Below are 24,356 nucleotides of genomic sequence, written 5' to 3'. Positions count from 1 at the left end.
CCCCACAACGTAAACATTTTATTCTTCACGAAAGCCCTCATCGACGGCCACAGCTTTAACTTTTCCGTATCGATGCTGGCGGCTACGGGTGTCATTGAGGAATTCGATGCCCTGACTTGCCATGTTTGTCCCCACTGACGACGCGTTCACAGATCTTCCAACGACTGCCAACTTTAACGTTGCCGCAACTATTGGGTTGGTGGCGATCGACACCGGGATCATTAGCGATTAAATCATGGAGACGGTGTTTAATCAGAACCCAGTTGCAATTTTCGGGGTTTCAAGGGTTTTGTTGCTGAGAGATCTTTTAGAAGATCCCAGTGGTGTCCACGAAGAGTAAGGTAGGTCAAATCGAAGAAGTGTAGAAAAGAGTTTGGGACGAGGAGGGTGAGGGGAGGAGAGGTGGGTCAGATCGGCGGCAACATTGTTGTTGTTCATCTCCATGAGCTTTCGATTCCAAAAAGCTATGTTAACTATATTTTTTCTCTCCCGGTGAATCTATAGCAATGAAGACAAATACACCATTCCACTAATCAAACCAGTGAATTCACTTCTAAGATCACTAATTGCATCCTCTGCAAATTTATATTTATATTTGTAACACTAAAAACAAATCCTAAAAATACACAAAGGGAGTTTATATTTATATTTTCAACACTAAAAACAAATCCTAAAAATATACAAAGGGAGAGAGTCAAGAGAAAAAGGCATTTGTGGAAGAACATAAGAGTTCCTATCTCGGATTTCGGCCACCGGAGAACTCGTCACCACACTCTAGCAAACCACCAGCCATGCAACTAGAAACTTCGGCTCCGTCAATATCACCCACATCCCGGGGATCGACGCTGTAATACCCTTAATTTTTAGAAGGATAGTTTTGGAATTTATTTAATTGCATTTTTATGTTTAATTGATTTACTTTATTTAATTAGGGATTTACTTTAAGTTAATTGTTCTATTTTCTCTAATGGTTTTAATTTACTTCTTTGCTTATGATAATTTGACTTAATTTACTTCTTTGTTTATGTTACTTTGAATTTATGAAATTTAATATAAATGAGGAATTAATGTGGTGTAATTAAATTGTTTTAAGTTAAATTAAATTTAAATTGGTTTTCACGTGAATATAGTTTCACGGGGTTTATAGTTTGCATTGACAGCCGATAGTGTATAACCTAGGTTTGGTTATGGGCTGTATTATACATGGATTAGGGTTTAAAGTTTAAGTTTATAAATAGGCTCATTACGGTGGTTTAGGGTTTAGAGAAACAATTAAACAAAAACGTAAGGAGGCATAGAGGGACAGAGAAAGAAAGAGCAAACAGAGAGGTTACCGGAGAACTTGTGAAGAACCGTCGGTGTAAGGCAAGTTCTATAACTAACTCTATCTCTTTGACCTGTGTTCTTTGTATCCCTAATACAGTCTCAGGATGAAATAAAGATTCAATTAAATTGCTTTACACGTAAATTGCTTCATAACAGTATGTTTTCCTTGTATGTGTGTTTTGTTCGTTTTTAAACTGTTTGTGTTTAATTCTTATTTCAAATTGAATTTAATTAATGAATAATGAATTGAAATTACTCGGGAGCATCTTGGGTTTTAGTTTTAAACTGGAAAGAAAGTGGGTTTGAAAGATTAAACAAATTTGAACAGTATGTGTTCTTGTAGGGGTTTTAATCCACTTAGAAACGGTTTTGCGAAATTCTTGTTTCATATGGTTTTGAATAATAAGTAATGAACTTAAACAACTTTAGAGCCCTTTGGGACTTAGTTTTAATCCATAGGAAACGTGGGTTGGAGGAACCAAGTTGCCGGAGTTGGAGAAGAAGTTGAACAGTATGTTTTCTTTTAGGTACATGTTAAGCGTTTTTAAATTATTCTGTTTAATTCTTGTTTCCACTGAATGTGATTATTAATCAAGGAAGTTAATTAACTTTTGAACACCCAAGGACTTAATTTTAATTAGCAAGAAATTTGGTTTGGAGGATCAACACAGCCGGACACCGCCGGGATTGGAAAAACGACGCACAGGGGAAGGAGCCTGCTCTATTTCAAGTAGAGCAGGCTCAATTAAAAAGTGGAGCAGGCTCTACTTTGTAGTGGAGCCGGCTCTACTTGGTAGTGGAGCCGGCTCCACTTTGTGTGGAGCCGGCTCCTTCAACGGTTTTCAGTTTTTGGCCTTTTCAGTGGTGGTTTTGGCTACGGGTTTCAGAATTTGGTGTTTTCAGATGCTATTAGGAACTATGCAGGGATGTTCCAGTAGCATCTAAGTCCTATTAAAATTTTGAGGGTGTGTTAATACAAAATAAATTACAAAAAGGTCGGTAGTTTTAAACCGTTGTATTTTCAAGTGAACTTGTGGACTGTTTTGGAGGCAGAGGATTTTAAGTGCATAACCATATGAGTTGCAATTTTGTCTGGGAATGGGAATATTGTTTAATCATGTTTCTGTGATTTAAATTAAGCATATTAGATTACAGAATGATTATAATCGGAATAAGTGTCAGTAAGTCACTTTTAAGGAAGTTTACATGGTTAAGATTTTGCAGACGATTCAAGTTGTTAAATTCTAAGTTAGCAATTGAATTAGGGGTTTATGGTTAAATCATGTAACAATGGTATGAGTTTAAACAGGTCAGTTTTTATAAATTCTGTTATCATATAATCAGAAGTTAGTTGATGTTTACAAAGAGTTCTTTATATAAACTTATTGGATGTTGTGGAGTTGGTATCAATAAGCATGTTAATTCTGTTATTATTATTATGCTTGTTGTGAGTTACAGGGTGATTATATTTATTCTCTGCATTTAAAACTTGTTAGAGAATCAGGTACTGGATGTATTAAACAAGCATGCTAGTTAAACATTCTTGTTAAGCTTGTGATTGGATATGTTGATATTGATATGCTATGCCGTTATATATATATTATCAATACTGGATGGATGGTTTGTATGCACCGGTATGGGACGGTGTCATACTAGGGGGATTAGCTCAAAAAAATGCTAAGTCCTACCTACTCTGGATTAAGGGATGGATTAACTACAAAAGTTAAGTCCTACCTGTCTTCTGTGTCAAATCAATAAATAATTGAGTGACACTTTGGTTTGGAATGGAATTTAAATATATTTTTATGATGCCACGATATGAGCCTGAGACTCAGAGTCGTTGGTTAGGGAGCGTATATGCATTGGGATGCATAACTGGCTATGATGGTTGGATGTGTACCCTGCTAGGGCTAGGTAGTCATGCCCACCTTTGGGTGCGTTTTCGCATGGTGCCTACTAGTCAGGTTGAGGCAGGCCTGTAGTCCAGTGAGAGTCTTGTAGTGTGATTATATATATATATATATATATTTATCTACGGACTATTAGCTATTGTTGGATTGGTTAGGATGTACATGCGTATCGGGTCTCTGCTTGGGTAGTAGTAGTATAGAACTTGCTAGTGGGCCTGACCCACTTATTTTTTTTCAGGTGTTGGATGGTTGAGGTCTTAGAGCTTGTTCGAGCTGAGCAGAGACGATCTTTCATTCTACCGACGATGTAGGACTTCTTTCCTGATATTCGATTTGGGCTTTTATCTTCAGTTATTTATTTTCGCTCGGTTTGGATTTTTATTAGGGGTCCACTGGAGATGGATTCCCGAGTTGTAAACTTATGAAGTTTGGATTGTCAGAGTTTAAATATTTATATTTGAGGATTTTTAATTTAGTATTCCTTCAGCTTATTATTATTTCTTAAATTCATTTTGTATTCTGTGTTCGATTAAATATTAATTGTTTGATATCCTTCGGATCTGTGCTCGGACTTGATCACCCGTGGCTCTAGAATCGAGGGGTATCACAGACGCTGTCTCTATCCACTCCCTTGCCGCCTACTCCCCCACAACGTAAACATTTTATTCTTCACAAAAGCCCTCATCGACGGCCACAGCTTTAACTTTTCCGTATCGATGCTGGCGGCTACGGGTGTCATTGAGGAATTCGATGCCCTGACTTGCCATGTTTGTCCCCACTGACGACGCGTTCACAGATCTTCCAACGACTGCCAACTTTAACGTTGCCGCAACTATTGGGTTGGTGGCGATCGACACCGGGATCATTGGCGATTGAATCATGGAGACGGTGTTTAATCAGAACCCAGTTGCAATTTTCAGGGTTTCAAGGGTTTTGTTGCCGAGAGATCTTTTAGAAGATCCCAGTGGTGTCCACGAAGAGTAAGGTGGGTCAAATCGAAGAAGTGTAGAAAAGAGTTTGGGACGAGGAGGGTGAGGGGAGGAGAGGTGGGTCAGATCGGCGGCAACATTGTTGTTGTTCATCTCCATGAGCTTTTGATTCCAAAAAGCTATGTTAACTATATTTTTTGTCTCCCTGTGAATCAATAGCAATGAAGACAAATACACCATTCCACTGATCAAACCAGTGGATTCACTTCTAAGATCACTAATTGCATCCTTTACAAATTTATATTTATATTTGTAACACTAAAAACAAATCCTAAAAATACACAAGGGGAGTTTATATTTATATTTTCAACACTAAAAACAAATCCTAAAAATATACAAGGGGAGAGAGTCAAGAGAAAGAGGCGTTTGTGGAAGAATATAAGAGTTCCTCTCTCGGATTCCAGCCACCGGAGAACTCGTCACCACACTCTAGCAAACCACCAGCCATGCAACTAGAAACTTCGGCTCCATCAACATCACCCACATCCCGGGGATCGACGCTGTCTCTATCCGCTCCCCTGCCGCCTACTCCCCCACAACGTAAACATTTTTTTCTTCACGAAAGCCCTCATCGACGGCCACAGCTTCAACTTTTCCGTATCAATGCTGGCGGCTACGGGTGTCATTGAGGAATTCGATGCCCTGATTTGCCATGTTTGTCCCCACTGACGACGCGTTCACAGATCTTCCGACGACTGCCAACTTCAACGTTGCCGCAACTATTGGGTTGGTGGCGATCGACACCGGATCATTGGCGATTGAATCATGGAGACGGTGTTTAATCAAAATTCGGTTGCAATTTTTGGGGTTTCAAGGATTTTGTTGCCAAGAGATCTTTTGGAAGATCCCAGTGGTGTCCATGAAGAGTAAGGTGGGTCAGATCGGTGGCAACATTGTTGTTGTTCATCTCCATGAGCTTTCAATTCCAAAAAGCTATGTTAGTTATATTTTTTCTCTCCCTGTGAACCTATAGCAATGAAGACAAATACACTATTCCACTTATCAAACCAACGGATTCCCTATTGAGATCGCTAATTACATCATCTGCAAATTTATATTTATATTTGCAACACTAAAAACAAATCCTAAAAATATATAGAATGTTGACTTAGGGTTGAAAATGGTTAAGTGTGTTTTATATAGTAGGGGAATGTTTGATTTTGGTTTTGGTTTTAATTATATTTAGGTCTAGGTAATCCCGATTTTATACAATTTGAAGTTTATTTTATCCTTATTCCAAACAAATACAATTTTACACAAATTTGGACAAAAGAGTCATTTTACATACTCTGTATTTATAGTTATTAATTTATTTAACTGAAGTAAGGATATTATTATCATTTTATACCACACAGGGATTTATTTACATCAAATTAATAGTATAAGAATTTTTTTATCACACCGGACCGTTTGTACTCGATAAAGTGAATTTTTTACACTAAAACCGAAATAATATCTAGCAGTTGATTTGGCACAGTGACCGTGCAAGTAAGTAATAGTGAAAATACAAAGCAAATATATATATATTTATTAAACACTGTAATATATATATAGAGAGAGAAGGTGCTACCTTGAATTGATTTACAGAGGCGTCTAGAACCCTATAATTACATTATACGCTCACTACACGGTTTTGTGTATATTATGAGGTTGTTATATGCACAATATCTTTAAAATTTAGGACATTTTAGTAATTTTCCGAAGAAAATAAATCTTTATACTGTAAAACAACAAAAAGGTAAGGGGTCAAACTAAAATTTAGCTTAAAGATTAAAATGAATTCAGCTTGTCTAAAACCCTCCCGCCGGTTTGCCCTCAGTCGAGAGAGAAAAGAGAGAGAGAACGGAAATCGCAAGTGCATAAACCCGTTGAATAAGGTTAGTATCTTCTTCCTTTTACCTCGATTCTGATTGCAGCTCTTATCATTCTTGTAAATGTCTGTCAATTTATCACATGATATGTTGAATTTCGAATTATCAGCGTCGATTTGCTTTGGATAACTAGGGTTTCTATTTTGTGCCCGTTTAAGCTTTACCAGTTTGATTCATATTTTGAATATGTTTCCAATAGTTCGATATCTGACATGTTCAAACCCTTAGCTTGAATTGCATTGGTCGGGTCTACTTCAACAATGTGTTAGATGAGTCGTCTTTACTAAACACTGACACAAACACGTATATGCACTGAAGTATGGATCTATACTTGACATGAATCGGTCCAATTTCATCTCCTACAAGCTAAAACTATGGTGTGCTGCATCTTTTTTGGCCAGGTAGTAGAGGTTTCTTGGTGCCTCAAAACAGAACCCTTGTTTCTGAAATAATTTCTCTGTAATCTTGAAAGATTTGCCAGTGTTAGTTTGCTAATTTACTGGGACAAATTTAATCATATTGATAATAGCCTCGGAGTCCGACCCCAGAACAAATTCAAATGGTGTTTTGCCAAAAATCAACAATATCACCCGAACTGAAACTCCATTTGATCTATATGTGTAATTTTGTACAAGACATTCCTCTTGCACACACCCCTCCATAAAAGGAGACTTCATTTTTATCATTGGGACTAACTGGCTAAGGATAGAGTCCCCTTTGTGGTAGTTTTTCCTCAGCAGTCAGGACCTAATCCTGTTGTATTTTTTCTACTTCTTGAGACAAGGATATTATTTATGTATTTAATTATTTTCCTGTATGTAGCCTTAATGACTTTTGTGTAGGTGAATGGGGATGTGTCTGATGACCATATACTTTTAGAAATTGTCCTTTGGAAAACAAGTTTCTCACATCTTTATTTATTTATTTTTGGGTAAGATATCTCCAAAAAAAGATTTATCTCTATTTATTTCTTTTTGAGGTATTTCAGATTCTAATTTGGGATGTTCTCAACACATACAAATGCTCTGTCTTTGCTTGGCATAGTTATGTCTTATGTATTTATATATATTTTTTATATCATTTTATTGGGAAAAAAAAAATGATATAACATATAAGTTGCCAAGCTCTTGTCTTTTTCGTCCGCCTTCCTCTTGTAATCGACACCATCTTTTCTTTTCTGCCACGTCTATTCATGTCAAGTTGGTCATTCCTTCTTTTGATTTGAAAAAGATCGATTGAAGCAGTGGGGGAACAGGTTGCTCAACTTGAAAATCTGGTTTGCATGCCAAGTGGGAAGAGGCCCAGTCTGGATTTTGTTGAGGCAATGCAAAACTACTTTGAGGAACTTTCTGCAGAGACTAACAAGAAGTACACTGATGTCATGGCATACATGTGCATGTTAACAGATGCCTTTCCTCCCCCAATCCTTCCTTTTCACTCGCTTCCTCCCATCTTTTCGGTTCTCTTTTCATTTATGGGGCTTGTAGGTCATGAAAGATCTGATTTAATTGCAATGATCTGAATTAGTTGTGGGGCGTAATTGTGTTTCAATTTTTTTCTTCCTTCCATTTAGTTTCTTTTCCTCCCTGGGAGCACGAGTCAATGAAAGATTCTATGTGTTCAATTTTGGCTTGCTTGAAAGTTTCTTTATGTTTGTATTTCCACTGAAATTTCATGTTATTTTTTCTGTTTTCAGGGACTTTAAACGAGCTTCACAGCAGTTCAATAAGCAATATCTTGTTTAGTACTGCTTAAAATGGACCTTGATGTCCGGACTCCTGGCTCCCAACTATTTTCTCAATCTCAATACAAAAAAAGAAAAATTTGTCTGAATAGCACAGATTCTTCATCATCATATCAGGTTTTGTCTGAGAGTAAAGCTTCCTTACCTACTTTGCGATCTTCTGATTATTTTACGGAACCTTGTTTGAGCGAGTTGGCCACTCGGGAACTCAGGGATCCTGGATATTGCAGCCGAGTTAAAGGTTTTACAGTGGGTAGGTTTGGTTATGGATGTGTCAAATTTATTGGGGAGACTGATGTCAAATGGTTGGATTTAGATCAGATTATCAAGTTCAGTAGGCATGATGTAGTAGTATATGAAGATGAAAGTGCCAAGCCTGTGGTTGGTCAGGGCCTTAACAAGGCAGCTGAAGTAACTTTAATGTTGCAAATACGATTCTCTTCAGAATATAAAGAGGAGCAACTAAGAAAAGTTGTCAGGAAATTGAGGCTCATCACAGAGAGACAGGGAGCATGCTTTATTTCATTTAACCCATTAAATGGTGAATGGAAATTCTTAGTGAACCATTTTAGCAGATTTGGATTGAGCGAAGACGATGAAGGCGATATTGTAATGGATGATGAGGCCGAAGAAGTTCAAGATCCTGTGGAGATGGATGGTGGTAATGTTTCTGATATTGATGAAGAAACTGCAGTAGTAGATCCAATTCTGCTTTCACATTCTCTTCCTGCTCATCTTGGGCTTGATCCTGTCAAGATGAGAGAAATGCGAATGTTGATGTTTCCTGCGGAGGAAGAGGAGACTGAGGATTTTAATGGGATAGTTTCACATCAGAAACTACCCTCCGGTAAAGAATATACAAGGTCTCCTTTACAGCATTCTACTTGGAGGACAATCTGCAGATCAAGTCCTCCCGTAGTGCGGAAATCGCCATTAGCTTTGCTTGAGTACAACCCTGGTAGTTTTGACTCTAGTTCTCCTGGAAACATTTTGATGGCCCAACAAAATAAGAGCCTACCTTTGAAGACAACAAAAGTTGAAGGTTTTAAGCTGGACCTCAAGCACGAAACACCGGTAACTGGAAGGTATTCTCACAACGTAGTTGATGCAGCATTGTTTATGGGTAGGTCATTTCGTGTTGGATGGGGTCCTAATGGTGTCCTTGTTCACACCGGTGCACCTGTTGGGAGTGATAATTCTCAGAGGGTGTTATCTTCTGTAATCAATTTAGAAAAGGTTGCAATTGATAAGGTGGTTAGAGATGAAAATAACAAAGTCAGAGAAGAACTTGTTGAATTTTGTTTTGATTCTCCACTAAATCTTCACAAGGCAATAAATCATGAAACAAAAGAAATTGAAGTTGGCCCCTGCAAACTAAAGCTTCAAAAACTTGTTTGTGATCCATTGATGCTTTCAGAGATTTGTCGGAGCTATATTGGAATTGTTGAGAAGCAGCTGGATGTTCCTGGATTACCTTCTTCTGGTCGTCTGGTTTTGATGCACCAAGTTATGATCTGGGAATTAATAAAGGTTCTTTTCTCTGCAAGGGAAATGAGTGGACAATCAAAGCCTGTGGGCGCTGACAATGAGGAAGACATGATGCATGATAGGAAGGAAGGTTTTCCAGAAGTTGACCTGGAAGCTCTTTGTTTAATTCGGAGGGCGGAGTTCAGTTATTGGTTGCAAGAGAGTGTTTGTCACCGGGTGCAAGACAAAGTAAGTTCCTTGAATGAGAGGAGTGATTTAGAGCACATATTCTTACTCCTAACAGGGCGACAGCTGGATGCGGCTGTAGAATTGGCTGCTTCTAGAGGAGATGTGAGACTGGCTTGTTTGTTGAGTCAGGTTGGTGGGTCCACTGTCAATCGATCTGATATTGCTCGGCAGCTCCACCTTTGGAGAATTAATGGTCTGGACTTCAATTTTATAGAAAAGGACAGGATCAGGCTCTATGAATTGCTATCTGGAAACGTTCATGGTGCTTTACTTGACATTAGAGTTGACTGGAAAAGGTTTCTAGGATTGTTGATGTGGTACCAACTTCCACCTGACACTTCATTGCCCGATATTTTTCACACTTACCAGCAGCTTCTTGATGTTGGAAGAGCTCCATACCCGGTTCCTGTTTACATTGACGAAGGACCGGTAGAAGAGGCTGTAAATTGGAGTCCAGAGGAACGTCTGGACCTCGCGTATTATCTTATGCTTCTTCATGCAGGTGAAGGGAGTGAATTTGGTCTCCTGAAAACCATGTTCAGTGCATTTGCCTCAACTAATGATCCACTTGACTACCATATGATCTGGCATCAGCGTGCATTATTGGAAGCAGTTGGCACTTTTAGTTCTAATGATCTTCATGTTCTTGACATGGGATTCATTTCCCAGCTGCTGTGTCTAGGACAATGTCATTGGGCCATCTACGTGGTACTTCATATGTCCCATCGTGATGATTTTCCATATCTCCACACTAGTCTTATTAGGGAAATCCTGTTCCAATACTGTGACTCTTGGAGTACACAAGAAGAACAGCGCCAATTTATTGAGGACTTGGGCATTCCTTTGGCATGGTTGCATGAGGCTATGGTATGTTGCTATTTCTTGCATCCATCATGGTGTTACATAAATTAATTCTTTCATTAGCCTCTGTTTTAGTATGGTTTGTTCATGGTCTGGGATACTGTGAAACTGGTGGCGTCTATCAATGTTGGCTGCCATTTGTTAGTTCTTATCTAGGTCCCTTTTGGACTGTATCCAGGTGAATGGGATGCTTTTACGTTTGAACTTGCTGCAAAATTTCTTTTCTTTTCTGGGAACCACTGGGTCATTAGCCCAGCTAGTATAATTTCTCCTCCCTCAAAGGGGAGGTGAGTGGTTCGAGCCCCATAGTGGGCATTTGTGGGTGTGTGTGAGTATTACCTAACCAAAAATAAAATAAAATTCTTTTCGGGGAAACTTATTCTGAACTTTTGAAGGGATCAGTTGTGGACCTTGTGGTTGACTTCCACTCAATGACATAAAGGTTGACTTCCACTCATAAAATGTCATTGATAATGAAATAGAGCTGTGACTCTTTTCTTGACGATGTTTGCTGGATGAAATACGTTGTTATTTGTAAATGCAGGCGGTATATTTCAATTACTACGGCAATCTTCCAGTGGCCCTTGAACACTTTCTTCAATGTGCAAGTTGGCAAAAAGCACATTCAATTTTCGTAAATTCAGTTGCTCATTCTTTATTCTTGTCAGGTGAAAATCTAACCTTTACTTGTGTGCAGCATATTGCTTTCTATTTCTCCGTAATTATACCTGTTGTTTGGACAACTCCAATGCAGATTATTTTGTGGGTTTCAGTATCATGCATAAAATAGCTTCCACTAAACAAGTAGATGTTTGAACTCTCATAATGAAAGACAAATGAGACTTAGATCTACAATCGAGCGTCGTATGGATATATGTTTGGTTAAATTACCCAAACTTCCATAGAAATATTATCAAATTACTCACTTCGAATCTAGAAATTACACTGCTTTTTTTTTTGCTTGTAGGAATAAATACTAAATTTATTAATGAGTGCAGAAAATGTGTAGTTCCGATATATTTGATACTAATTTGTGAAGGTTTTGATGATTTAGCACACCAAAACTAGATATCCCGACAAGTAGGTTCAATGAGGTTTTCTATGTCTTATGTCTACCATTGGACTTTGGATTATTATTATTATTATTATTTTTTTATCACGGTATAGATAAAATAATGATATAGTGTGATCTATTATTGCTGTGGGATTTGTATCATTTCAAATATTTCCACAATTATTAAAGGTTGATATTCTTAAAGTTTTTTGTAAATTTATGGAGAATTCTTAATTTCCTTGTATATGCTAAACTATGTTGTTGCATATCCCGACTTTCTTTACTAGTTCTATACATTTGATTAATGCTCCTGGTTTAGCAGCTTAAGCTTTTCTTTTTCATCATAAATTCATACTTCACCATTTTGAGCAGACATGAAACCTAATTTCACCTCACTTTTTGTTAACTGTACAATCCAGATTCATTCTTTGAATGCATTTTTAAAATAATTAAATTGGGTAAATGTTTAAGAACGTGTTGGTTTTTGTTCTTTCTTTCTTTTAGGAAAACAAGTTCTGAGAGTTTGCATCAAAGGCTTCTGAGAGATATTTTGGTAAAACAAATTTTGAAACAGAATTTTTTTAAAGTTTTTTGTTTGTTTTTAAAACAGAAAATAGTTCTCAAAAGAAAAAAAAATAAAAAAAATAAGAAAAAATCCAAACAGACCCATTAGTTTGAAGACTCTTGAAACCAGAGGATGAATGTGAGCACAGTAGGTTCTTAACAAATTTATTTATTTTTGATAAGTACAGTAGGTTCTTAACAACTGAATCTGTATAGAGCCATGGTATCATTGGTATGACACATTATTACACGCTACAATCATAAATGGGAGACTAATGGATTTCCTACTTCAGAAAAATGCGTCTTCACAAATTGCACTTTAGTGTTTAACAAAAATTACCCTTTTTGTGTTGATAATACTGTACCATTTATTTGGGAAAAAAATAATCCAGCTTTGAGTTATATTGGATTCTTCTGGACTTGGTTATGTTGCAAGTGGGAAGAGAGTGCATTCCTTCAGAAAGTGTACTTCTTGATTGACTGTTTTGGTTGTTGATGCATTGACTTCTTGTTACGCTTGTCAAGATTAGTGGAAGAAAATTTCATACCTGGATTATAATTTACTTCAACTATGTGACTGTCAAAATGCTGTTAAGGAAGTGTTGAACATGATTATGCAGCCAAGGACTCGGAGATATGGAGGCTTGCAACTGCCATGGAAGGCCACAAGTCAGAGATTGAAGATTGGGACTTAGGAGCTGGAATTTATGTATCATTTTATCTATTAAGAAGTTCCTTGCAGGGAGATAATAATACCCCGACTGAAATGGTAAGAAAATTTTTCAAAATATATTTCTGTTGGTCCTTATATAGGGTATATCTTGCATTTAGTAGTAGCGGCACAATGAAATTTGTTTCAGATATTGAGGCTTAGCTGCTTCAATTATAAGTTTCATGTTGGTTGTAAATGGTTGCAAATTGAGCAGGTACCCATCAAAGTTGGAGACTGAAAAACGTTCATGCATGCATGTCATATATTATACTCCCTCTATCCCAAAATTCTTGGGGTGTTTGGGAAATCCTACTTTTTATGATTGTGGGTTTTAATTTTTTTATTTATTGTATTGATAAGAGTGAATTTCCAAATTTATCCTTGTTAAAAGACAAAGGAGTACTCCGTAATTAGTGCACTTGTTTAATCAAATCCATGTCAAAAAAATAGTTTGGGAATGTTATAAAATACGTCCATTTTTGGAAAGGGACATGCATTTTACTATTTTGGGACATCCCAAAATAGAAAGATGGACAAGAATTTTGGGCCATAGGGAGTAGTAGGCAATGTCACCTAATCATTATACCATTTTGTGACCCTTGACATGCATATTAGGCCAGCTGCTGCTGCTTCTTGCAGCCCTCTCCCTGTTTAACTGGCAGTATAAAAATCTTCATGGAAGGAGCAAGACTGCTTTGACTAGTCAAAGCAAGAAAAAGAGATAAAAAAAGAAACGTAAAATGAAAGAATAAAGGATAAAGAGCAAGTTTATCTCCAGATTGATGCTGCTAGAATACAATGATCAAGGCTCTGGGTTGTCAATGGGAAGACCATTAATAGGAAGGAGCAAAATTGACTCCAATTTTGTGAATTACAATGTATATAGTTGGATTAGAACATTTTTGATAGGCTTGAACAACGATGATTATAATTTCTGGCATTGGAGATTGGGTGTTTTTTTAAATCAAAGGAAAGTGGAAGCTCAGATTGAGGACTTGAATACTTAAAATTTATTGTGATAATTCTGATGAACATGTATTATTGCTTGCAGGATACTCTTGAGAACAAGACTGATGCTTGTAGAGACTTCTTTGGTCGCTTAAATGAGTCTCTGAGCATTTTGGGTAGCAGATTACCAGTTGATGCAAGGTATCGATGTTAATCTTTCTACTCATAATTTGAATACTCACAAATATGAATGTTCTCAACTTAATAATACATCTTCAGCATTGGCTTTATGACTTGTTTGTTGTTATATCATCTTAATGTAACTTGCACCAAGCTTCACTTAGACCAGCCATATTTTTCGGGACAGAATGTTGATGGGCAAAAAAACAACATACTCATAAAATGAGCGCTGACAGAAATGCGAATGTTGAGATGGATGTGTGGCAAGACAAGAAAAGATAAAAGTAAAAATGAACAGAACCATGTGATGATCGAAGTAGCTCCAATTCGAGACAAAATGAGAGAGAACTGATTAAGATGGTTTGGCATGTGCAGTGATGATAAATAGCTGCACCATTTAGGAAAGTGACGAGTACTTGTCGAGGGTAATGCTAGGGAAGGGGAAGATAAAAACTGCAATGGTTGAGGTAGCCAGGAAAGATATGATGGCATGTGGTTTAACTTAGACTAGGACCTTAAATGGCGAAATAGAATTCACATAGCCGACCCCAAATAATTGGAATAAGGTTTTGTTGAGTTGGGTAGTCTGTGTGAATGAAAAGAACCTTAGCTAGAGGTGGGGGTGTTTGTTGGGGAGTGGGAAGTATGTAAACATCCTTAGTTCCTCAATTCATTCTGTGTTGCGAAATCCATCATTGGCTAAACAAACAATCATTTGGTTAAATTTTGGGCTCTACTCTAATTGAGAAGGGAGAAAGCCCTGAGAAATGAATTGTATCTCTTCCGATTACTACATATTGTAGAAATCCATTCTCTTCAAGATCCATGCATGTCCTACCGAAGTGCTAAGAGAACCAGGCTTGCTAAGCTTAGAAAGCTCTTGATCGTCGAAGGCTCTATTCTGTTCTTATGGACAACTAATCCAAAAATGTACCACCTCTTGAGCGAAATGTGGCTAAAGGGGGGAACATCCTTGGATGACTGATGTTGTAAGGAGCACTAGTTTGTTGTCGCTGTCTATTTCTTTAACTGCTGTACTGGAGAACATGTTTTGCACAACTGACACGGGAAAACAGTTGCTTTTGTAGCCATTCCCTATGAAGCATTACAGCTGGATGCACTTCAAGTGATTAGCTCTTATAGTGGACTCTGCATAATTGCAATTACTTAATTTTAGTGTTAAAGTTGTGACATCTTTCTTTTTTTCAGTTATTTTTATTTATTATTTTGTTTTTGAGCATAAGAAGAGGATACCGATGGTATCTTTAAATTTCTCCCAACTGGCAATCTCTCATATGATTCTCAAAAAGTTTCAATATCTAGGTTAGCTTCAAGCACTTGGGTGCTGTTAAATCAGCCTTCTAGAGACAATGTGGGGAACACAAACTTTCATAGTGTTCAGTGATGCTGGTCTCTCCATATTATTTGGGTTTTGCAATTGGTTATCTACTTCTCTAACATTCAAAATAACCAACACTGAAATTCCATGTTTCAGAGTGGCATATTCGAAGATGGCTGAGGAGATCTGCAATTTGCTTCTATCTGATATTGGCGCTGGTGCGACACGTGACTTTCAGTTGAGCTGCTTTGACAGTATATTCAGTGCACCCATCCCTGAAGACCTCCGATCATGTCATTTGCAGGATGCTGTATCACTGTTTACGTCATATCTTTCCGAGGCAGCCTCATAGTGTAATTTTTTTCCCCATTTATTTTAAGACTAAATTTGTAATTCATGCTTGTGTTAGTCAAAACATGGAGTGTCGTCTGTGGCGTTGTCTCTTGTATCATAACCCTATTATTTTCAGATAAAATTTTGTAGCTTATATTTGTAATATTAAATTGGGACTGGTTCTTATCAATTTTACCTCGAATATATTTCAATCGTCTTCTATGGTGTTCTTCTATTCAAGTTTCTGGTTTATATGGATACTTTTTTTTATTTAGGAAAATCAGTGGCAAATCATTAGAGATCGATGGTCTAGAGGGAAGAAACAATGACACTAAATTGATGGTCTAACGAACATTTGATTTATCAGAAAATGGATATTTTTCAAAACAAATGTCAAGGTAAATGTGTGGTTCTGAGTCCCTTGCCCTGCCGCATTTGACTATATATAATTATATAATTATATATATATATATATATTCTCTTGAAAAAATATGCATGCCTATTTGAATTAGACATTTTTATGTTGCCGGGTAACTTTGATTCCTTTTGAAGTCAAATTGAGAACCAATGCTTTGCTGGGCTTCTTTTAATGGACTTCCTCGGTACTCTGTGGCTTCCATTGGGAGCGCATATCAATGAATAGAGACGTTCACAAGAGCTTCGACTGTCAACTAAAAAATACTGTTACATTTTTTTACCAAACCAAATTAACTACAAATTATGAACAATACTCTCTACTTTCCAAAGAGAACGTGTTTTGGGAATGACAATGTTGCTCCATTCTAACTAATCAAATCTTTAATTTCTTTTCAATTTTGAATTTTCTCTTTTTAAGATTCTAATGAGTTTTGGAGACCAATCCACTCCATGAAAATCACCAAAATTGAGCAAAAAATTGTGGGTCACCAAATCGACCCAGATAGTGATCGCGGGCCTGCAGATGCGGACCCGCTTCCATTTTTTTTTATAAAAAAAATAATAAATACAGGCCCATAGCATTGTTGCAACGGCTCCCATAGCCCGTTTGGCTTAGAAAATTGGCAAAATCAATTTTTTGGCCCTTATTTTTTTATTTTTATTTTTTATTTTTTACCTAAACAATACTGAAATTAAGAGTCACCAAGGCACTGTTTGGTTGACAGAAACCGTGCCTAAAGGCTAAAACAGTTTTTTAGTCCCAAAAAAGGTTCAATCTCACTTCTTTTTGTTTTTTCCTACACAACACTGAAAATAGAGCCATTAAGGCATTATTTAGCTGACACAAACAGTGCCTTAATAGCTCTAATGTCCAAAAAAGTTAATTTCAATTTTTTTTTTTTCATTTCTTCTTAAAAAACAAATATTAAATTTTTTTTTTAAATTGCATTTATTTTCACCTTTATAATAAATACATTAATCCATAATGAATATTGTATTGTTTAATTTATTTTAAAATTAATTTACTAATTAAGTACATAATAAATATTAAAATATTATTATATTTAAAGAGTTAAAATGCATTGAATCACATACTATAACTAAAATTTGAACAGTTCAAAATGCAAATATGATTCTTAAAAAATACTTATGTGATAAATTTAGATTGTCAATTTTTAGAGATTCATGTTGCTTTAATGCTTCCAGATTTAGACTTTTGTATCTTACAAATGGCTATTGTGAGAATGTGGAAAAATAAATAAATAAATAAATTATTTTTTATTTTAAAAAATGACTACTTTGAGAATGAACCAATAATACCGAAAAATGGTCGCTTGTACCAAATGAACGAGTTATGTTGGGCACTCAGGTTGAGGACCGTTTTGCCATCGGATGGTGAACTGTCCAAACTGACTGTAAGTCACTCACTCTCTCTCTCATGTTGAGAAGGATAGTATGAGAGGAATGTTTGGCGCGAGATGGTTTTCAAGGCGATTCATATATGTTCAGAACAGACCCTTTTGCACCACCAACAAACCCACCATAAACAACAATGGCAGTGCCAACGGTTCTTTGAGTAAATACGACGACGCGCACCGTCAGCTAGACAATCTCGATTTCATGACCGCCGCTAAAATTCTCTTCACCACTCCCCCCAACAAGAAGAAATTTGGGTATTCAAATTTATGCTTCTTGTCTCAAATTGTTTATTAATAGAGCTTCTCCTAGGCATTTCGTCAAACATGTTCACTTCAATGTCCAATAAAGCTGTGATTGATTAGTATCTATGCATTTATGAGTGCAACTGTGCATACATTTTTTGTGGGTGTTTCTTTAATTTCACTACTACACTTAGAACTCATGTTACAAGAACTCTAATTTCACTAATACCTGTCTAAGCTTTAGTAATGGCTGGCTACATTTGCTTGCAACACTGGGTAAAGAGTTTCCAATTCCGTGAAGTTTTTCGGTGAAACTGAGTAACGAACTAGATGTGACAAGTTGGGGAATCCTGTTATAAAAGGTTTAAGGCTCCATATATATTAATTGCAAAAATGAAGAAATTCGTACTGATTGAGAAGAGGGTAGTTAGATGATGGATGAAATCATATGGTAATTGTGCTAGCCAGGAACACCTAGTAAGACAGAGAACTGATCCTTAATGTGGGTTTCTGGAAATTGATTGTGTCATCTTTTATTTATACCACACTTCAAAAACTTTTTAGAGCTTAAATAATTTTAGTGACACCGAAGAAATTTACCATATTTACATTTGTGATTAAAGACTCATGAGGGTCAAGAATTCAGGAAGATGCTTATGGCATCGAAACATATTAAAATACAGAAATATGAACGTTGAAACAAAAAATTATGTGCTGCTACTTATGGTCATTAATATTAACCATTAACCAAGTATTTTTCTTGGCAATAAAGCAAAACAACACAACACGTTTTGCTTCAAAACACTTTCACAGAAACAACAACAATGCCCAAGTATTTTATTTCCTTTTAGTAAGGAAAACACATGTTCTCGTGTTGGGAGTTGAACCATGCACCTCGTTTTTTTTCCTAGTTGAACCATGCACCTCTTATATAGAGATTGAAGCAGATACAACTTAATCTTACATATGCAAGCAACTGAATGTTCTTTTTACTTCTTATTTTGGGAATTGGATGAATAGATGTCAGTTGTGCACAATGCTACTTTATCTCTAGTTCATATTGCATTACCCATTTTATCATCCTATTACCAACATCACATTTCACAGATTAATATTACTTAAAATAATCCTTCATAGCTTCTATGTGCTATATTACATGCACTTATTCTTGTCTCAAGTGCTGTAAAAGTAAGTGTCACGTGACACATTTTCTATGAGGCTATGACATGGTTAATTTTGTCAATTTGAAATATCCTTTTATTTGAGAAAGATGCATACAAAGAATTCTAAAGAACGTGAGGTGAAATGTATCTGAAACACATGGTGCATAAATGTACATCAGGCATGCTGGCATGTTTTACAATTATACTGAAACGCATGGCGCATAAATGTACAACAGGCATGTTGGTGTGTTTTACAATTATATATCATATTATGTGGTGCTCAACTTGGAGAGTTGCACGCAACACTTCTCCATGTGCTTTGTTTGCAGATGGAATTATAGATCACTTCCCTCAAAATGTCACTAATCGCATGAAAATTCTCTCTTCGCACTCCTGTTATCTGCATGGCATCTTCATTTCAGTTCTTGGTACATTTTCTTATCTCTCTCTCTCTATGGCCAGGATTGATTTCCATCTGGTACAACTCTTCTTTGCCTGCATGCCTTCATTGGGTATTTCTACTCACATGTTTAAAATATGCCATATTTCATGTTTAAGATGCTTTTTGAGTTTGGTTCTGCTATTTAAAAGATAATAATTTCTTGCAACAGCTGTATATTTGGTGGCTCAATATGCTCGCTACGAAATGAGAAGAATGGAGGCGGTAATGAAAATTCTTCATTTTGTCACTTCTCATAACTAGGTTTTTTTTTAAAATTAAAAAATTTATTCTCTCTCTCTCTCTCTCTTCTTTTTAACTATTTTTGGAAGACTAGGCTTCATCTGTACATCTGAATCCATTTGACAAAGTAACAAAGACATGCTTCTAGAGAAGTCCTTTTGATGCACCCATCTTTTTAAAATAACAATCTTCACCGCAACAGAATATTCTTTTTTAGGCATTTTTCCCATTTGATCTAATGGCTATAAAAATAGCCTGCATCAAGATAAAGTCACAACAGAATTTCCCCATTTAATTGTTGCATTTACTATATTTATTCAATTAACAGTATCATTTATTTCCGTTCTGAATAACCCCTGTTCCCTCCCCCGACCATGACATTGATAATAAGTGTAAAGCTCACATGCTTATCAGAAAGCAAAAAATCCATATACAAATTTTTACGGGTGATTTTCTTTTGTGCTAGTTTCAATTTTTATTTTTCCTGGTTTTGCTGTTTTGCTTTCCCGTAGGTCGAGAAGCAAGAGAGATAATTTCTTTTATAGTTTCAATTACTGTATAAGCAGGCTTCTGCAGTCATCGGCAGTCGCCTTCTGTCGCTAACTCACCCACTATATTGTGATTTCGTTCTGCTTGAACTTGAGGAAACAACATAACTGGAAAAATTGTTGAGTAAATGGATCTTCAATTTTTGCTTTCATGAGATTTTCGTTGTATTTGAATTTTGAAATGATTTTCCCCCTGGAAGGTTTAGACTCTATCACCTTTACGTCCATCCCTTTGACGAAGTGAAGTTCGACAAACATCCTTTTCTCCAGACTGTCCGTGGAGGCTTTATGCCTTTAGAGCTTGGTGTGCATTACTTTGTGGTGAAAAATAAGAGTTAAAAAAACCAAATCAATTAATTATTAGTATATTTTAATGGCAATGTCTTGATAAATCTGGGTGGGATACATACCAGCCAACTCAACTCCCTTAGTTAGAGAGGGAATTGCATGCAAGCAAGCGTCTATCTGGAAGTTGTTAGGTATATTAGAAGGCTATCCCACAGAGTCAGAGGAGAGACCCTTGAAAGCTCTACCAAGCTTAATTGGAGTAATCCGCAGCTGAGAAGGTGACTCTACCCAGGAATAGAAGTACTGAGATGTCAAAGGCCCCAATGCAAAATCCTCTTCATCAATGGCAGTAGCAGATCTTGTGGCCCTTTCGTTAACAGCTCAAATTATCATTTGTTCAACTTGAGTTGTTGAAACAGAAACTGTAGATTTTTGTTTCCATGGGATGCCAATCCCACCTATTATACAATGCATGTGACTAAGATCCTTAACTTCCTTTGCATCATGTTTGGTGGTTCAAAAGTTTTGCTTTAACAATATTAGTTCTTTACTTTTGTTCCTTTTATGGGATTCCGAATTTGATTGTTTTGTCATGATTCACAATCTCAGGAACTGGAGCAGAAAAAGCGGGCTGAAGAAGAAGCAAAAGCAAAAGAGGAGGAGTTAAATGTTACTGAAGAAAAAGAAGCAGGATCAGATCCGGAGATTTTGGAGGTAAAAGTGAGGCTTGATAAACTGGAGGAGGCTATAAAGGAAATAGTTGTTGAATCAAAGAAACCATCAGGCAGCACCGTAACCAAAAACCAGGAAGTTTCTAACAAGAAACATTCTACAACACCTGAACCAAGTGACACCCAAAGTAGATTGGAAGCAAGCTCTGCAGTCAAGGACCATGACAGTAAACAGTCATCTGAGAATGTAATGCCAGGCTCAGGCCATGGGAAGGCAAGTGGATTAGCACCAGTTACAGATGCTTCCCAGCAAAATCAAAAGGGGACACAAGATGGAGGTCTTTCTCCAGAGTCAAAGAAATGAAGAGAAGCCACTTTGTAGTGCATGAACACTTTTTTAGTGGGAGCCTGAGAGGATCTATTATTAGCGGAGCCATGCACTGGATGCAATGTGTCCAAGCTAGAATCCAACAGGTAACCCATCATATTTGTGCAAAGAAAGGTGTCACACATCAGCATGATGATGCAATGGTTTGTAGTTGCTGATGCACAGAATTTTGCATGCTTTGTTGAATGTTTACATTTTGGGGCTTCTCTTCATGAATCACATTTGAGTGATAGATATTATCTTTTCTTTTCTTTGCATTCACAGCCAATAAATAGATGGCTATGGGTGCTTTGGTAAGATGTTGTGGGCTTGGCAATAATTCTGTTTAATATGTGTCACCAGTCATTTCAAGGAATGGGATGATGAACTAGAGGATTGGCTTTTATGACTTTTTGGAAACAAGGGGTATAAATGATGAACTTGCTGTTTTCTTTAATGAATATATGAAGAACTAAGATTTACTGAGTTTATTTGGTGGATCCTTCATCGTAGTCCCCCCCCAAAAAATTGTTACATGATATTGGACAGTAGATCTTAATTTATACAAGTTAATAACTTGGGTTTACTGTCTTAGATTAGTGGTTATATCATATTTGCTTTGACTGATAGGTAGTCAAGTTGGTCATCTTACTTCTTTTTTTTTTTTTTTTTAATTAATTATTTATTTATTCTGACTTCGTGGTGGAATATATAAATGTTGGAATCAAGTTAATTAGAATGTGTTAAATTTTTCAATGGATTGGAAGTGGTCAATTTTTCTTAAAGAAATAGTAGGGGTTATTACTTAATTCCGTCGCTTAAGATCCAATTGTTTGATCTTTATGTTAAGGATTGATGGAAATATGAACCCTGGTTGAGAAATTGACTAGTTTTACTTCTTATCCCTCCAGGAAGGGCATTAGATACATTCTAGTATTGGAATGATGAACTGCAGGACTGGCTTTATGAAGTATTGGAAACAAGGGTTATAAATGATGAACTTGCTGTTTTATTAAATGAATATATGAAGAACAAAGATATACTGACTTTATTTGGTTGATCCTTCATTGTAGTCACAAAAGATAAAAAAATTGTTACGTGACGTTGGACAATAGATCTTAATATATACAAGTTAATAAATTGAGTTGTGGATGGCAACAGTTGTCTTTTAGAAAGAAATAGAGGGATTGTTTTACTGTCTCGGATTAGTTTTATATCTTATTTGCACTGATTTATGGACAGTCAACTTGGTTATCTTACTTGCAATTTTTTTTTTTTTTTTTTCCTTTTCTTTTCTGACTTTGTGCTGGAAGATATAAATGTTTGAATCACGTTAATCAGAACATGTTAAAGTTTCCTTTGGATTGGAAGTGTTAAATTTTCCTTAAAGAAATTGTAGAATTTATTTTATAATTGCATCCCTTAAGATTTGATTGTTTGGTCTTTATGTTAATGATTGATGGAAATATGAAACCTGGTTCTTTCCCATCTGGAAGGGCATTAGATACGTTCTAGTATAGGCTGTGTCTTATTGCACAGAAGAAAAATTGATTTCTAATTTCAGTTAGGGGGAATCAGAATTTTGTAGATCACAATATGAGTTGTTCATGAACAACTTGGGCTTGACTTGGTAAAAGTTCAGTTTGTGCTTGTTTAGCGAACAAGTTGAATTCAAACGACATTCAAACTTGTTAAGTAAACGAGTCAAGTCCGTTCAAAATGTACAGTGAAAAGAGAGGCATACCTCTCTGAGTACAGGAGTTGTATATATATAGAATTTTGACCTCTTAAACATAATCTATCTCTTACGTATTACATATAGTGTATGATTATATTAAGCTCTCAACATTGTTTTTCCCGGGACAAATGAGCTTTGTATTAAAAGAAACAAAATGTACAGAGAAAAGAGAGGCATGCCTCTCTGAGTACAAGCAAGCAAAACAGCAGTACTGCATAAGGAAGCTAACAGCTAACATATTCCAGTAATTAGGGTATCTAACAGAGGAACTAGAGAAATTACCAATAGGGTAAGATAGCATATTTAGCTGCAGAGAATACAAGAACCTTTTTAAGCTAACCCCTGAAGTTTGAGAACATCCATAGTCTGTAATATGTTCTTAGCAGCAAGCCACAAAATGAAGCAATGTTTAGGGATACCACCCTTGTACAGTATGGCGCTAGACCACATCCAAACCCCACAATGATCTCTAAGTTCTCAACATTGATTCAACATATATAGAAATAATAAGCAAGCATTAACGCTTCAGGATAGAAAGACACACCTATCTCCTACTTTCAGAGTGTTATCTTTAACAAATGCTGGCCAACCCTTGGAAAACCTGGCTATGCGATTCGGATGGGTTGTCACTTTCACAGGCCATGACTTATCTAACACCTGAAGAATAGCACTATTTTTACCCTCTTCCATGTAGTTCTCGAGGAAGCTAAGTGGTATATTCTGCACAAAGTACATAATATCATTATGAGTAGTGATGTACAAAGTGAAGAAATGAAAACAAGTGGGATAACAAATTTTGGGCTTCACATCAAAAGTCCTGTTGTACATATAGTTATCAGTTTCAAGGCATGATTTTTATTCTTATTTTTTGGTAAATCAGATTAGTATAAAACAAAAAATCAGGGACAAATTACAAGGGGCATTCCCCAGGCATGATTTGTTTGCCACACCTTGTCCTAATAATTAATTCTAGCTCTGGTACAGTTATGTAAAAAAATTTAACAAAATGCTACCGACAATCGTGACTGATGCAACTGTGGACTCTCATGTCTTGGATGAAATGAATTCAACTTTGGGACTCTTAAAGGCTGAGATCCCAGTCGCGACTATGGTCAGCTGTCCTTTGTCACCAACATTGCATATAAGTATTCCGGTTCTAGATAATAAGTTTACTGATTCTAGGCACTAAGAAAGTGAAAATATGAGTAACTAAATGTGGCCTAATGTAAGAGGAAGTCCCTCATCCTACTACATGTAAAAGCTATATATATGTA

At 36.4% G+C, this 24,356-nt stretch overlaps 2 protein-coding genes across 2 annotated transcripts; both read left to right on the top strand.

Annotated features, from left to right (window-relative positions):
- The first annotated feature begins 6,004 nt into the window (after window positions 1–6,004).
- LOC132282398 (nuclear pore complex protein NUP96) lies at window positions 6,005–15,787 on the top strand. Its single transcript, XM_059784069.1, has 6 exons — window positions 6,005–6,102; window positions 7,793–10,423; window positions 10,962–11,085; window positions 12,656–12,804; window positions 13,799–13,896; window positions 15,371–15,787. Exons 2-6 carry the CDS (start codon window positions 7,853–7,855, stop codon window positions 15,564–15,566), a joined length of 3,138 nt encoding a protein of 1,045 aa, XP_059640052.1. The 5' UTR covers window positions 6,005–6,102; window positions 7,793–7,852; the 3' UTR covers window positions 15,567–15,787.
- Window positions 15,788–17,299: 1,512 nt separating this feature from the next.
- On the top strand, window positions 17,300–21,833 carry LOC132285517 (uncharacterized). Its single transcript, XM_059787707.1, has 4 exons — window positions 17,300–17,637; window positions 19,251–19,300; window positions 19,400–19,452; window positions 20,916–21,833. The coding sequence occupies exons 1-4, from the start codon at window positions 17,420–17,422 to the stop codon at window positions 21,339–21,341; spliced, it is 747 nt and encodes a 248-aa protein (XP_059643690.1). The 5' UTR covers window positions 17,300–17,419; the 3' UTR covers window positions 21,342–21,833.
- The last annotated feature ends 2,523 nt before the right edge of the window (window positions 21,834–24,356 follow it).

Source organism: Cornus florida, unplaced genomic scaffold (genome assembly GCF_030987335.1).
Source record: "Cornus florida cultivar Cherokee Brave unplaced genomic scaffold, ASM3098733v1 CherokeeBrave_3.0.0_Hap2_Chr11, whole genome shotgun sequence".
NCBI lineage: Eukaryota > Viridiplantae > Streptophyta > Magnoliopsida > Cornales > Cornaceae > Cornus > Cornus florida.
Note: the sequence above shows the minus strand (reverse complement) of the source record. Positions and strands in the feature narration are given on the sequence as shown.

Bases quoted from the DNA above. Each gene is read 5' to 3' on its own strand.
- LOC132285517 (XM_059787707.1), top strand. From the start codon at position 17,420: ATGAGAGGAATGTTTGGCGCGAGATGGTTTTCAAGGCGATTCATATAT. The intron at 17,638-19,250 runs GTATTCAAATTT...CTCTATGGCCAG, and splicing joins CCCAACAAGAAGAAATTTGG to GATTGATTTCCATCTGGTAC. The intron at 19,301-19,399 runs GTATTTCTACTC...TTCTTGCAACAG, and splicing joins TGCCTGCATGCCTTCATTGG to CTGTATATTTGGTGGCTCAA.
- LOC132282398 (XM_059784069.1), top strand. From the start codon at position 7,853: ATGGACCTTGATGTCCGGACTCCTGGCTCCCAACTATTTTCTCAATCT. The intron at 10,424-10,961 runs GTATGTTGCTAT...TTGTAAATGCAG, and splicing joins CATGGTTGCATGAGGCTATG to GCGGTATATTTCAATTACTA. The intron at 12,805-13,798 runs GTAAGAAAATTT...TATTGCTTGCAG, and splicing joins ATAATACCCCGACTGAAATG to GATACTCTTGAGAACAAGAC.